We start from the raw sequence: 14,496 nt of genomic DNA, 5'->3' as shown, positions 1-14,496 counted from the left end.
TAAAATTACAGTTTAAACAATCTTTTCTTACAAAATTCTCTGATCAGCTTCTTCTGCCCTACACCACATTGCCTGCGTATTGTACGTAATGTTTAAAGTGACAGGTTCGCTTTAAAGGGGTATTCATATCTAGGACATTACTGAATGGCTGCCATATAATAGTTTGTGGCTTCCCCCAGCAAAAACAGAAATTGTTGGCAGTGTCATGATCAGATGATCATCATGGAGGCCTCCCATTTGTGCTGCACAATGAAACAATCTTCATGAATCTGTATTAATGTGTTCCAACCACTATACCATATGGAAACGTCTTGGCACCCACACTGATCAGCAGTTCTCTACACAGTGTATGGAGCGAGAATAATTCTTAGTGTACTGTACTATGGCCATCACACAGTATATATAATGCTGACCCCCCCCCCCTTCACCCCTAGAGTATAAAGCTCCACAGTGGCCTCATACAGTATAAAACACTCCCCAGAGTCTCCACACAATTATATAATTATAAAGTATAAAATGCTCTAAAGAGTCTTCCATTTCCGTATAAAATGTATCCCTCAGGCCCGCACACTGTATAAAATGTTTCCAAGAACCCTCCTCATAGTGGCTTCTCATAGTATAATATGCTCCCCACAATGGTCCCACACGTAAAAGGCTACCTAGAGTCCCCATGGTATAATGCTCCACAGTGACTCGACACATCATAAAATGCGCCCAAGACCCGTTCCCCACAATATAATACTCCTCTGAACCCCCCCCCCCCTCTGAAAATCTCAATGGTGGCTCCACACGATATAAAATGCTTCCAAGAGCCCTCCCCCACAGTATGATGCATCACTGTAGACACACACAGTATAATATACTTCCCACTGTAGCCCCACACAGTATAAAATACTCCCTAAAGTCCCCCCTGCCAGTATAATGCTCCACAGTGGCCACACACAGTATAGAATGCTCCCTATTGCTTCCAAGAATATTCATTGGATTTTCATGCGGTTTGTAACTCTCGTTTGTTTTTATGGAATTATTGTACTTTGGGGTCTACTCGGTAAAATAAATGGAAGCCCAAAGAGGTGAGTAAAAATAGGATATCCATGCTTACTTTACCTCCCAGCGTTCAGTTGTCTCTGGTATGCTCTTCAGGTCTGACATCCCGTAATTGGGCCTCAGCAATGTCCCTGGGATGAGTAACTTCAGCTGCAGGCCTGAAAGGGCCAGAAGAGGATGCAGAGGACCATCGGATGCCCAGGAGAGGGGAGTATCAATGTTTGTTGTTATTACTCACCTTCCCTGGGCAGGCCTCTACTGGAAAGATCCTCCAGTCTTCCAGTGGGCCAGTCCGATGCAGTCTGTAAAACTTGGTAGAAAAGAGCAATAATGCCCTTTAGTTCCAGTGTAGGAAAATATTCATGCTAGAGAATACAAAGACATGTGGAACAATTAAGTGCTTCCAACCTTGTAGGAATATTTGTGCGGTTTCCACATGACTGTGCCCCACTGCATAAAAAAGTATCCATACACACAAGGTTGGGCAAATTCCTATCCTCAACTCCATTGCACATCTTTGGGATCAACTAGAATAGAGCCAAGCCTTCTCATCTAACAGGAGTGTCTGACCTCACAATTGCTCTTCTGGATGGATCCACAAAAATTCCCAAAATCTTGTGGAAAGCCTTCCCAGAAGAGTGTGACGCTGTTTTAACTGCAAAAGGAGACCACCCTATGGATTTAGGAGAGGATGTCATAAAATCTCATACAGGAGTAAAGTGCGGATGTCCCCATACATTTGTCCATACAGTGTATTTATGGGCAAGTTTATAAAGTCAAGTAATTCAGCTGCAATAGGAATAACAAATTGGTCGATTGAAGAGCAAGAAAAGAAATCTAAAGGTAATTTAACACTGTATTCAAACACATAACTGAGGCCTTTATTTCTCTTCTGACTTGTTTCAGGTCATGTTTCTTCTTAATTTCCAATGTTTTTATCCCCTCTGACACTTGGCACGATGATTGGTATGGTTCTGCCGCTTTAGATATTGCTGTAACGTTGGCAGATAAAAGTGATACATTGTACTTTGTAAACAATGATCAATGGTAAATTACATAGTATAGCAATACAAACATCTGTTAGTACTTGATGGAGGAGCGCTAGCCAATGGATCTTCATCATCTAACATTATCCTTCATGCGATCATGTTCCTTAGCTGTGGGTGTAGCAGATACTCAAGAAAACTTCCAAGTTCAATTACAATGCTGAATATAATGCGTGCATATGTAAAGAACACAAGTTATAGAAGATAACATAGCCAGGCCTTTCATATACTCAGAACTGATTAACATGCCACAACCATAAATCCCATAATTTCATGAATACGATTTCCCATGCCCCAGATGCAATATTTTCCTACTGAAGTGAAACCTGGTTTTAATTAACATACAGCAAGGGGCACATGAGCCAGTTCTGTTCCCCTGGAGAAGGTTTTGACAAACATAGATTTAGGTCACAAATGTAATTAAAATTAATTATTCAGAAACATGGATATAATTAGTTCAGTACCTGTTAGATGAGATGAGGAACATCACTATCATACAGAATAATTATCCGATTTGGGATACATGAAGTGTCACTAGCAGGACGGTTTACTTTTATTTACACTCTTTTTGTTTTTTTCTTTAACGTTTTTGCCATTTCCTTCAACAATTGATACATAAACGGGATGCACCATAAGAGACATTTTTGGCGTATCCACAGGCTATACCATAACCATACCATACTATAAGTCTATATCTAGATCTTTTCTAAAACTGATCCACCATTGAAGTGCTCCTCAATCGTACTGACAGCCAAGTCCAAGACAAGCGTGGTCGGGTTTATGGAAACAACTGAGCCCACTGTGCTATGCTGTTTCCGTAACTCCCATAAAAGTGAATAGGGATAATGGAAACAGTACAGCTCAATGAGTTTCTTTATGCCGGCCACAGTGAACCAGGACAGTGTTTAAGGACAAGCATGTATGAGACGTTTATAGCTAGACAGTTAAACAGCGCAACAGACATTACAAACAACATGGCAGATTTTATGACTGCCTAGTCTACTTTTAGATAGTGCTGGTAAATCTGCCTCACTGTATGTGAAACCACCCTATATGGGAATACAACTTTAATTAAAACAGATATGCCAGGAGAGTTGACATTTCCTCTTTAGCTATAAACGTCTAATAGTATACTTGGGTCTGGGGTACTATTCTACTCCTGGTCCATCAGCTCGGAGAGAAGGACTCAGTTGATTCACTTACATGTAGTTAACACAATCCCTGCAACATAGCACAAGATGGTTATTTACTAAGGCTATGTTCACATCAGTGTCACAGTCTCAGTTTGAGTATTCTTGCACAGATGACTTGTTCCTTTGCTGGTTTCAGTTTTAAAACAATGCACACCTGATGGAACTAAATTATACTTAAGGAAATCAGGCAGGTTCTGTGTGTAACCACCATTTTAGTGTAGTTCTTCTCTGTTGCTCTAGTCCTCCGATGGAGCAGAACAAGTGTGGCATTGGTATACATAAGACATTTCTGTCTGCTATATCCAACAGAACTAGTAAATACTATCAGATGCACGTCCCCAAATGGATTTTTCATAGTGAAGACCTATCCATAAAGCTGATCTATGTGGGGTCCGGGTGTCGGATTCCCCACTGATCACCTACTGATGACCTATCCTGTGGAAGAGAATAAAAGGGGTACTGGTGCAGTTTTTCCCTGCACAGCAATATTCTGAGTCAGGCATTGGAAGTCACAGAGGTCGGACTCTCACCAGTCAGAATATTACAGCATACTCTATTGCTATGCCAGAGCATTCATTATTATGTGAAGGAAAGGAAATTGGAACCCTGCACAAGGAAAACATATCTCCCATCATCTATAATGTATACTGACATCAAGTGCAATTTGTATATCACAAAGAAAAACCTATACAGACCCCTTCCCCATTTATGATTAGAGCTTTTTCTGTCTGGGAATTAGACCTCTGACCGCAGAGTGCAGTGTAAAATGAAATGAGCAATTATTTGATGGATGGAATTATAGTGGAATCGCTGGTGACTGACATTCTTGGATATACAATACTGGTGAAGTGGATGGGATTTAAAACAAATTCCATCTGTGCACTGCTAAAATAAAGCAAGGTCTCATGCTGTAGATTTTGAACCTACAGGTCAATTTCTTGCCATGGGTTTGGTGCAGTTTTCAATCTTTCCAAGGCAATGTTTGAGACCCGACCTGCTGCTGAAGAACCACTACCTGTGAAAACCAGCTGATTCCATCTGTAGACATCCCTGTACGACCCAACACATGAGGGCTCAGTCTAGTCTTAGAATGGGAAAAACAAGCAATCTAATCGACTTCTAACAAGGCCTAGTCACATGGATCAACTGACCCAGTATTTGAAAAAAATGCCAACCTTGTGTGGCTTTCTCATGCAACAATCTATGCAAAAAATGGTGTGATCAAGCTAAAACATCCAACAAAAGGGGAATCCTGTGGACAAACTCCTCGAAATGGTTGAGAGAAAAATGTCATGAGCTTTTATAATGAGCAGATGGTGAACAGACAAGCAAAAGTGTCTGAAGGCATAACTTGATGTTCCTTAGCATGGATGGACTACAACAGCAGATGCCCAGCTTAAACACTAGGTCTGTAAGGAAAAGAGGAAGTAAAGACTTGGGCAAAAGGGGCAAAATCCGATAAACCACTTTTGGAAAAATACTGCCTGGTTAGATTAATTCAGATTTCTGCTGCACCATGCAGACTGGATAGTCAAAATTTGGCATAATGAGAATAAATAGATGAGCCATTTATGTTAGATATCAACATGTTGGTCTAGAGTCCTCTGAAAAAGGTTGATGAACAAAATACTAAGGATCAACTCAGTATTTTGGTTGGCCAAATTTATCCCTTCATGGCAGCTGGATATTCCAATGGCAGAAGGACACTCAACATGCCACAAAAGTCACGTACTCCAGGGCTGGGTCCAGAACCATGACTTGCCCTGATCTTCCCAACCCCAAATCTTAATTCTACAGAGTGTTTCTGGGTGAGGTAGAATGGGCTGCACAGAACCTTAACATAATTGTCACAACTACAATAAATAGTCCTGCAGAAAGATCTCACCACCTAGTGAGATTAATGCCACAAAGAATTGCTGCAATTCTGAAGAACAAGGAAAACCTTTGTGCTACTAGATACAGGGAAAGCTGTCACTCAGCCTGTGTGACCGGGGTAATGAGGACTCTCAATGTCTCTTCAAGAAATTCTAACAAGATTTACACAACTTTTTTCTTTAGAAATTCATCTCAGAATCATGCATCCACAGGTTAGTTCTTCACTATCTGGTCAGTTGGGGTTTGACACCTGGACTCGTCCCAATCCGCTATTTTGCAAGTCAGAAGCTGTATAGAAGGTATACGGCCGAAGGGTGTTCCTATTCAAGTCAACAGGAGAGGGGCTGCAGTACTCCAGCGTCACCAGTACAGTGTACAGAGCTTTAGAGAGCTTCCAATCTGCACACTGTAGTGGTGGCACCTGCAACCATATATATTGTATATCCAAGGTGGTCAGCCACCAGTGACTCCATAATCTTATTCCTGTGGGTGAAAAAGCTGATAAGGACAGATTCAAGTGCGAGTTGTCTGGGGATCCTGGACAACCCCTATAATTTTACAAGTGTCTTACATGGTGGGCAACATTGAGTAATTGTATTACACACAAACGCAATTTATATGCATGTATTGTAAGTAACTTGCTTTTTGATTGATAGAGGTTACAGAACAGAGAAACATTTGTATATATTCACTTTTAATTTGGTAGTTTTATTATTCTATTGTTCTAAGTGAGGATTTTTCCTCTGCATACACAGCCACAATATCTAAACCCTGTTATGAGTTAAAATGCTTTTTCCGATGCCCAGAGCTTATAAGAGAAAGTTGGAATTCTAATAACCCATGTGGACGCTATTTTAACATCTGCACCTGTGATTTCATCCTCATTTTCCAAGCCCTGTGTACTGGGGAGGATTTAATGCACTTCTGTAACCTTGGATGACATGTGAAATCCCAGTACATTATCCCAAATCTATATTAAATACGGAAAGCAAATGATTTAAGGACAATTAAATGTCTGTTTTGGCTTTCTGTAAGACACAAAGCTAAGTAATAAATGAAACATTACAACAATCCTTTGAGTGAACAGCTTGCACGGCACAGTGGAACATATTCGGGATACGGTTTGCATGGCAAAAGGAAAATAAAAAAACAAAACAATGACATTATCTAATAAAGCCACTCACTAGAGCATGAAAATACACTTATTTTTCCCAGTGCAAGCGATCTGACCATTAAATACACACTTCAAGCGATGCCTTAAATCAATCATTGCTCTTTATTATCACAGATAGAGTATTTACATACAAGTTCGGTTCAGTATAGCTCAGTGTATTGTGACAGAGGAAGGCTGACATGTCATTAAGATAATGAGCCATAGCACGAAAAGGAAAGTTTGCATCTTTTTTAAGGAGAAAAAATGAATATCTAAAGCTCATCCGATGGCCATGTAAGAAATCATTATATGGGATTCTGCAGACTCTCATGATATTCAGCATTTCCTTAAAAATATATCTTTCTGGTGCTATGCTATCAGTGGCGGTGGAGTAGCTGCATGTGCACGTCAAAGGATTTTGCACATTGTTAATGTAATATAACACACATCACTCTGTGTGATATCACAATGTTTAATCTCTGGTTCATAACAAGAATACAGGCATATAGATGTGCCCACCCTTATCCTTGCTCAAATTTGGTTAGGAACTCCGATTTTTAACAAACAGAACGAATACAAGATTACAACATGCTAGTAAAATCCTTGACAAGCTGCAGTATACAGTACCATCCACGTCCACTCAGTGGCCACGCATCGATTTGTATTGTAGACTTCTCATAATGGAATATTGCAAAATCCTGTTTTTTTGCAAAGCTAGTCATCTCATGCCATCTCGAGATACGTTGAGCTAAGAGAAACGTTAAGGAAGGACACATTGGTAGACACGGAGTATGTATGTTATTCATTAGAAATAACCCTCTTTACGTTTGTATAGCTAAGCAGATGTGCTAGCTGCCAACCACTGTGGGCATATTTGGACCCTACTCAATAAGAGTTCCCCTACATTCATCTTGACAGAGTATAGTTCAATGGTCTACATAAGTAAGTGAATTTTTGTGTAAGGGAGAAAAGCTCCGTACCTAGATCTTTGTATTCTTGTATAATATTTCACTATCATTAATTTGTCCATTTGCTCATTGGGTTACTGAAGACATCACAAATGATGGAGTCTGAATTTGGGATCTTAGTTTTTTCTCTAGCTTAGCTTAGTAGTTAAGAATTACAACAATTGTTAGAGGTTTCATGTCTCATCACAGAATTACAGTTAGTGCCCGATTATAGCACCCGCAGTGCAGTGCTGAGGACGGCGTTGGCTGGATCTGCAGGAGCGCGCTCACAGCTTAGCGTAGTCTTTCAGTATGACTTCCAGTTTCTGGCTCAGCATGATATTACCTTTGACTTTCAGCTTGCCAGCAAAAAATGCCTAGATAAATAAAAACAAAGAAGCATCAGACACACATCTTGTTTAGTTATTTTCTTTAAGTTTCTTTTTCTGACCGAACCCCGTCTTGGAGAAAACAGGGTTTTTTGGATTTTTTTTTTTTTTTGCTAAAAGAGAACAGTTATTGAAAAAACTAAAAAAGCAAAAAAACAAGATGCACGGCATCAAAAACAAACAAGCTCAGATGTAATATAATCAGCAACACATTGAAATCTCCATCTTATATTCCCACAAGACATAAATGCACACTTAATTTTTCAGTCACATCCTGGCAAAGCAAAGGAAGAAAGCGCTAAATTAAATGCCTTGCAAAAAAACAAAAAAAACCTAAAAAGTGCTACAGTTGACAGCACACATTGCAAGTGTTGTGATGACATTTTCCTACAAGAGAGGTCTTCATAGTGGTAAATATATAGCTCCAGATTTTTTTCCCTGCTGCTTATAAGAACGCTGAGTATTCCAGTCTATTACAATACTTATGCCTTAAAGGCAAAGTTAAGTTTCATTGCTGAGTCAGTGGTATGAAGATAATGCCATTGCATTTTATATCTTTATGCCCTCGCTCTCTTGTATTCTTCTTTTATGTCTTGTACATTTAATTGGTATGGATCTGTGAACAGATTGCAGAGTCATGCAGCCGTGAATACTCTACTTGGCTGAATAATGTCTAGAATTATACATAAGTTTACAAATGAATTGTGACTGAAGTGAAAAAGCAGGAAACAAGAAGGATAACATGCCCAAAATATGACCCAATGGGAAGTCATTCTGTCAGTAGAAAATGAGGTAAAGGACTGTAAGTCGGAATAGAAGAACACATATGGGGTGATCCGTTCTGACAGATGATACTGTAGGAAAGATCACAGCTTTACTTATACAAATTGCAGAGAACAATGTCAAGGATTGTGACACACTGATGGGATCAGAGATTCGAGAGCATCTCTAGTACCTCCAAAGGCACATATAAGAGCAATAAGAACAGAGAAATGGAATTGCATAATACAGGACATAACATAACCATTAAGTCCATCAATGTGCCACGATTGTTCTCATGGACCCCATCTAGGAATGTAAGTTCCCAATTGGGCAGGGAATACAGATTGTTTCAGATATACTATAAACAACTTTCAGTTTTAGGTTACACGGCATTATACTACTTTTTAGGATGTGGTCAATCCTAATTAAGTAAATCTGTTTCAGTATGTTATAATGTCAGGTTCTCTAAACTAGAACACAAAACAGTTACAAATATTTGATGTGTGAATAATACCCGATAAGAAAAAAAATACAGATACAATTACGGTCTATCGGAAAATACTTGATTGTTGTACTTGGCTATCTACATAGATACACAGTCCAGTCACATTAATGTGACCACCGCCTACTTTGGACGTCAACGTTAAATAACCAATCGCAGAAGGCACTTCACCACTTCATTTAGGCTCTATTCACATGAATGAGTTTATTTGCTACCTACCGGATGTTTTTTTAAAGGCCGTCACACAACTGGATTAAAATGAGTTCATTTAAAGTGGGCTACTCACCAATTGACTAATTTTTTGACAGTCCGTTTTAACATGTCATCAAAAGATAGAACATCTGCTGTTATTGACTTAACTCTATAAGGAATCCTAAAAATGGGTGTCCCAACAGATGCAACAAGGCCTTTAGGAATCTCTCCCTTTCATGGCTGTTTTGCATCATGGTTAGTGTACTTGTGCAAAAAAAGAGGAACAGGGGACTTGGGACCCCTGATTTAGTAAACAGTAGAGGTCCCAGTGGAGAGGTCCCCGGCAATCAGACATTTTGGACCTATATACTACTGGGAATATTCTTTATATGCCACTCTGAACAGAGGGGGGAATCTTCTAGCCTAAAACCTAATTTACTGTATAATAAAATGGAAAAAATGAAGGTGCACATGTAGACAAGACCTGCACCGATCAGTTGATGAAACAGCACAGTTCTGTATGAGGAGTAGTAGTTTGGAATGGGATATATAGAACTGCACAATGGATGCAAATGTGCTATTTTCAGCACTGCTGTAGTTCCTTCGATTGATGGGGGTGCCAGCAGTCAGACATCCACTGATCTGATATTGATCCATCTTCAGTAAAAAAAACAAAAAACAAACAACAAACAAACAAAGAAAACGCCTTTAAGCCGGGGCCCCACATAGCATGAATGCCGCAACAGAGTTCCCTGTTCCTGCAAAGTGGATGGAAATCTAGCTAATCTCATCCACAAATTGCAAAAAATATCCACAGCGAACATGCTGCGATTTAAAAAGAAACTTTGTGTTTTTGTAAAACACAGCATGTAAATTGTACCTATGGTTTCCGTATACGTATAATTGAAGCAGAAAGTCTGCAGAGAAAAACTCTCCGGACTTTATTTGAAAGTGCTGCAGGAAAAACTGTGATGTGTTTTTTGACTGCGGTTCACTACGTGGGGCCTTAGCCTTATATGCTATTTTAGACCTTCAACTCTGGTCCTGTCAACATTGGAGAAGACCTCTCTGTGTAAGCCTATCTATACTACGTTTTTACCTTGCGTCGCCCCTATTTTTTAATTTGCAAACATTTAGTTGGCACATGTACTGTACTCTGGAATTGTAAAGTGCTTGGAAATATGTTGGCAATAAAACATTATTCCTCTCACAATCAGATGCTGAAGTGCAATAATGCATATCCATTTATCAGAAACTTCATTAAACCAGGTGGAAGAACCTTACCTTTTGTGGATTGAGTTTTCCCAGAACAAGATCCATAAAGTCTTGGTCTGACAGAGTAAATGTAGTATCCGCACGACCACGAACACTCCCATGGTACACTTCTCCAGATCCATTCTTCAAGTCAATAGCTGTAGAAACATAAAAAAAAGTTATGTTTTTTATGTTCATACATATGTTTCTAAGTGGCATACTGAAAGTTCAAGCTACGTAGCTTACATTAACTTGATGCATCTACGTACACATTCAAAGATACACTCAGCAGCTGGCCATTTATTGCAGCAATGGTACAGGGAAACAGATAGAAACTCAAGACTCTGGACCAAGGTAGTATCCCTGACAGATCAGCTTAGTCACTGTGTCTGAGAAGTATATTTTGGTATTAAATACATTGTTTAACCCCATGCAATTTTTTAAATCAACTTAAAGTGTGTAAAATACAACCCCCAGTAGCAGTACTAGTAGTAGCAGTACTTACTATACCCCCACTAGCTTCCCCTATCTCCCACTGGTCGGTGTTCACCATGGTCCAGTGACGTGTCAAGACAACATGTGATCTCTGCAGCCAATCCCTTGCCACAGGGGAGGCCTCCGTATTATCAAAACCTCACCGCTGCAGCCAGTCACTTGTCATATTGACATTCCATGTCACCACCAGAAAAACAGAGACTGGTGGAAAACTGGGAAACATTAATACTGGAGCAGAAGAAGAGTGGTAAATAAAGTGGCAATGTATAGAACTGTAAAATGGTTGGCAATCCCTTTAATAGTGGCAAGTAAAATAAAAACAAACATCAACATGGGCATGAAAGACTTCTAAAGTAACTGTAATATTCCAACATAGAGAACACTACGAACTAAAACACGTTAATGTTTCTTTTTGTTTTTTTGCTATTGTGTTTGGGGGAGGGTGGATATATCAATATACTTAATTAACCTATCTAACTTCCTTTTAATAGAAAACAGGTTGGCAACATTCTCTCCATCAACCCTCTAGCTGAGCTGTTACCAGGGAAAAGCTGTTCACATTTGTACTGCCAGCATGTAGAGCTGTAGCATTTGACACAGGGGAAGTTGGTCACATCGAAGGGCTGTATCTCTAGTTTTATACCAACTGAAAAAGTTCTGGTTCTGGTATCTCATGAAAGCTGAGATTCTCTTTCACATGCTGCCACATGCAGCTCTGGCTATTGAAACATCACTAGTTAAAAACACAGCTAGGTACATGATTTTTATGTGCGGCATGAACTGCTGGATATAAGGCTCACACTCCTATGGGATGTACAGTAACTTTAGCTCAAAAGCAAAACTGTCCCCATTTCCATCTTGTCCATCTGCATTTAAGACATTTAAATAAAAAAGACAAAAGTTTCATAAAACTTCTCAGATGTCAACACATTCAATTCTCACAAAGCTGTAAGGTCAATGAATGGCTAATGGAAATGAATGTAACTCCGCAGCACAAACATGTTATGTGTTTTTTGTAAGTACATAAAACAAAAACAAAAAAAAAAAAAAAAGAAAAAACCATGTCCAGGATTTTACTATTTGTTTGACTCTAAGGATTCTTCAGGAATGAGTTTTTATTAAAGAAAGCAGAATTGTTTTTTTGCTGCCATAAACACAGCACTGCCTTCTCGTGCCATATTTCCCCTGTCATATGTACTGCCAGAGAGATTTAACTAGGAGCCACATAACCAGTGTGTGTCACATAAAAAGACCTGTCTTGTCTCAGCTTTTTTTTATCTCCATTTATAACATATTGTTTCTACATAATGGGAATTGCACTAAAGCACAGGAACATTTCATTCTCTCGTGTATACGCCGCAAATACCGGATTAATTGTTGAAACAAAAATGTAACTATGTTTAAAATGTTCCGCTCAAACTACAGGGAGAAAATGGCAAAAGTAAAGCAGTAAGAAGCCTGTGTGGCATTAGTGATATACATCAAAAATCATAGGGAAAATCTATGGAAAACATTGCGTCATGCTCTACCAGCCAATACAACATACTGTAAGGCTAGAGTCAGCAGATTCAATTACTGAGATTTGTGGACAATCTAATGACTATGAATGATCTGGTTCATAGTTCATTGGATTTTTTTCAGCCGATCCTCTTTCTTGGAGCAAAAAGTTGCCCTCCTATCTACAAAGAGCTAACATGCAAGATCTGACAAGCTGCACATCCAATGTGTGTGGCTGTCCCTACAAAGTATTTCTGTAAGAACAATGTCCACACTGCCACTGGGGCTGTGCTAACACTATGCAGTTCTTTCAAATATGGCAGCAAGATCAGCAGAGCATGCAGCACTATTCCAGGCCATCAAAAGAATGGAAGCCTTGCTGGAAAAAAAATATATGCTCAAACTATATTTACTTTGACCAAACCCATGTAACTGATGTGAAGCTCATGTACAACCCAAATAAACCCAAGAACTCCAAATTCTAAAATAATGAAATACAGTCGACTCTCGATTTAACGTATTGGTATATAACGTATATAGGCTATAACGTATATTTTCTCAGGTCCCGACTAATCTACATGTATTTTTATCCCGTTATAACGTAATATGGTTTGCATATAACGTACTCTTTTTTGGACCCCCGCAGCCAATTGCAAGCCACATATAACATAGAACGTTGTGTACAGGAGGGTCCCACCCAGCCAATCGCATGCATTTTCTGCCTCGTATAACGTAGTACGTTATACGTGCGAGCCTCTGACGAGTCTCTCACCACAGTGCCCTCTGGGTAGATTAGTTCACCGGAAGGAAGTCGTACGTGTCATGTCGTGTGAAGTTCCGGTTTTGGTTGTTTATTGGCATCAGAATGCCTCCCAAAAAGAGGACTAAGCTTACTGTGCAGCAGAAGGTAAGCGTGACATGGAGTTGCACACTGGTAAAGATGGTTTTGTGTTGATTGCATCGCGATTTCATTACTGTACGTGTCTATTCTCATCGATCAGGTTGAAATCATACGGGAGTTGGAAGGCAACTCTAGCCTCAGACAGACAGATCTCGCAAATCGCTACAATATGCCTCTGACGACGGTCAATACCATTGTGAGAAACAAAAAGCATATCCTAGAGCAGAGCGAGAAACTCGGGAAGATGTCAGGAAAACGTTCCAAATTCCGCAAAGCAAAGCATGAGGAATTGGAAAACATTTTGATGAAGTGGATTAACCAAGCATGAGCTGCCGGAATTAATATTGATGGTTCGGTTGTCAGGGAAAAGGCAAACACTTTAGCAGCAAAAATGAATGTGAAAGACTTTGTTGCTTCCAGTGGCTGGTTCACGAGATTTAAGGAACGAAACAGTCTTTCGTATTGTGTTGCTGCTGGCGAAAGTGGGGCTGTAGATGTGGCTACTGTTGAAACTTGGACAACGTAGCAACTGCCGAAGATTTTAGAGAAATACGACCTAAAAGATGTCTTCAACACTGATGAGACTGGCGTATTTTTTAATTTGATGCCGAATCGCACTATCGCTGTAAAGAGGGAGAAATGCCACGGGGGCAAAATGAGCAAGGAGAGGATCACCGTACTCGTTACCACCAATGTGGACGGCTCGGAGAAGATTCCTATACTGGTGATAGGCAAGTAAACTAAAATTACAGTACAGTACTGTATAAACGAGCTTCACTAAATTTAATTTAAATGTTGAATTACTGTAAATTTGCCTTGCAGGCAAGTACAAGAAGCCACGTTGTTTCAAGAACGTACGCACACTGCCGTGTGAGTACAAAAACAACACCAAAGCTTGGATGACGGGCGATTTTTTCGTGCAATTTTTGAGAGCCTTCGACGCAAAGATGGGTACACGCAACAGGAAAGTGGCCCTCTTCCTGGATTGTTGCCCCGCGCACCCACAAGAAGTGGAGGGTTTACGCAACGTAGACCTCTATTTTTTCCCGCCTAATTGCACAAGTAAATTGCAGCCACTCGATTTGGGTGTAATTAAGTCCCTCAAGTACAATTACAGGCGTTTGCTCGTGCAGCGGGCACTTGCGCTGATGGAGCGCAACCAATTGGATCAGTTAAAACCGGACCTTCTCCAGGCCATGCACTTCCTGGTAGCTTCGTGGAACAAAGTGACCCCCGCTTGCAT

General features: G+C 39.9%; 1 protein-coding gene across 1 annotated transcript in view; it reads right to left on the bottom strand.

The window, feature by feature from the left end:
- Window positions 1-6,418: 6,418 nt before the first annotated feature.
- The window catches only part of HSD17B4 (hydroxysteroid 17-beta dehydrogenase 4), a 249,032-nt gene continuing 240,954 nt past the window's right edge, over window positions 6,419-14,496 (bottom strand). Inside the window, exons 23-24 of the mRNA XM_075272298.1 lie at window positions 10,391-10,518; window positions 6,419-7,638 (exon numbers count right to left, since the gene is read on the bottom strand). Coding sequence (XP_075128399.1) covers window positions 7,549-7,638; window positions 10,391-10,518 — 218 coding nt within the window. The 3' untranslated portion in view covers window positions 6,419-7,548. The remainder of the gene's footprint in view (window positions 7,639-10,390; window positions 10,519-14,496) is intronic.

The sequence above is a fragment of the Leptodactylus fuscus genome, chromosome 1 (genome assembly GCF_031893055.1).
Source record: "Leptodactylus fuscus isolate aLepFus1 chromosome 1, aLepFus1.hap2, whole genome shotgun sequence".
NCBI lineage: Eukaryota > Metazoa > Chordata > Amphibia > Anura > Leptodactylidae > Leptodactylus > Leptodactylus fuscus.
The sequence above is the reverse complement of the archived record's forward strand: the minus strand, read 5'-3'. Positions and strand labels throughout refer to the sequence as shown.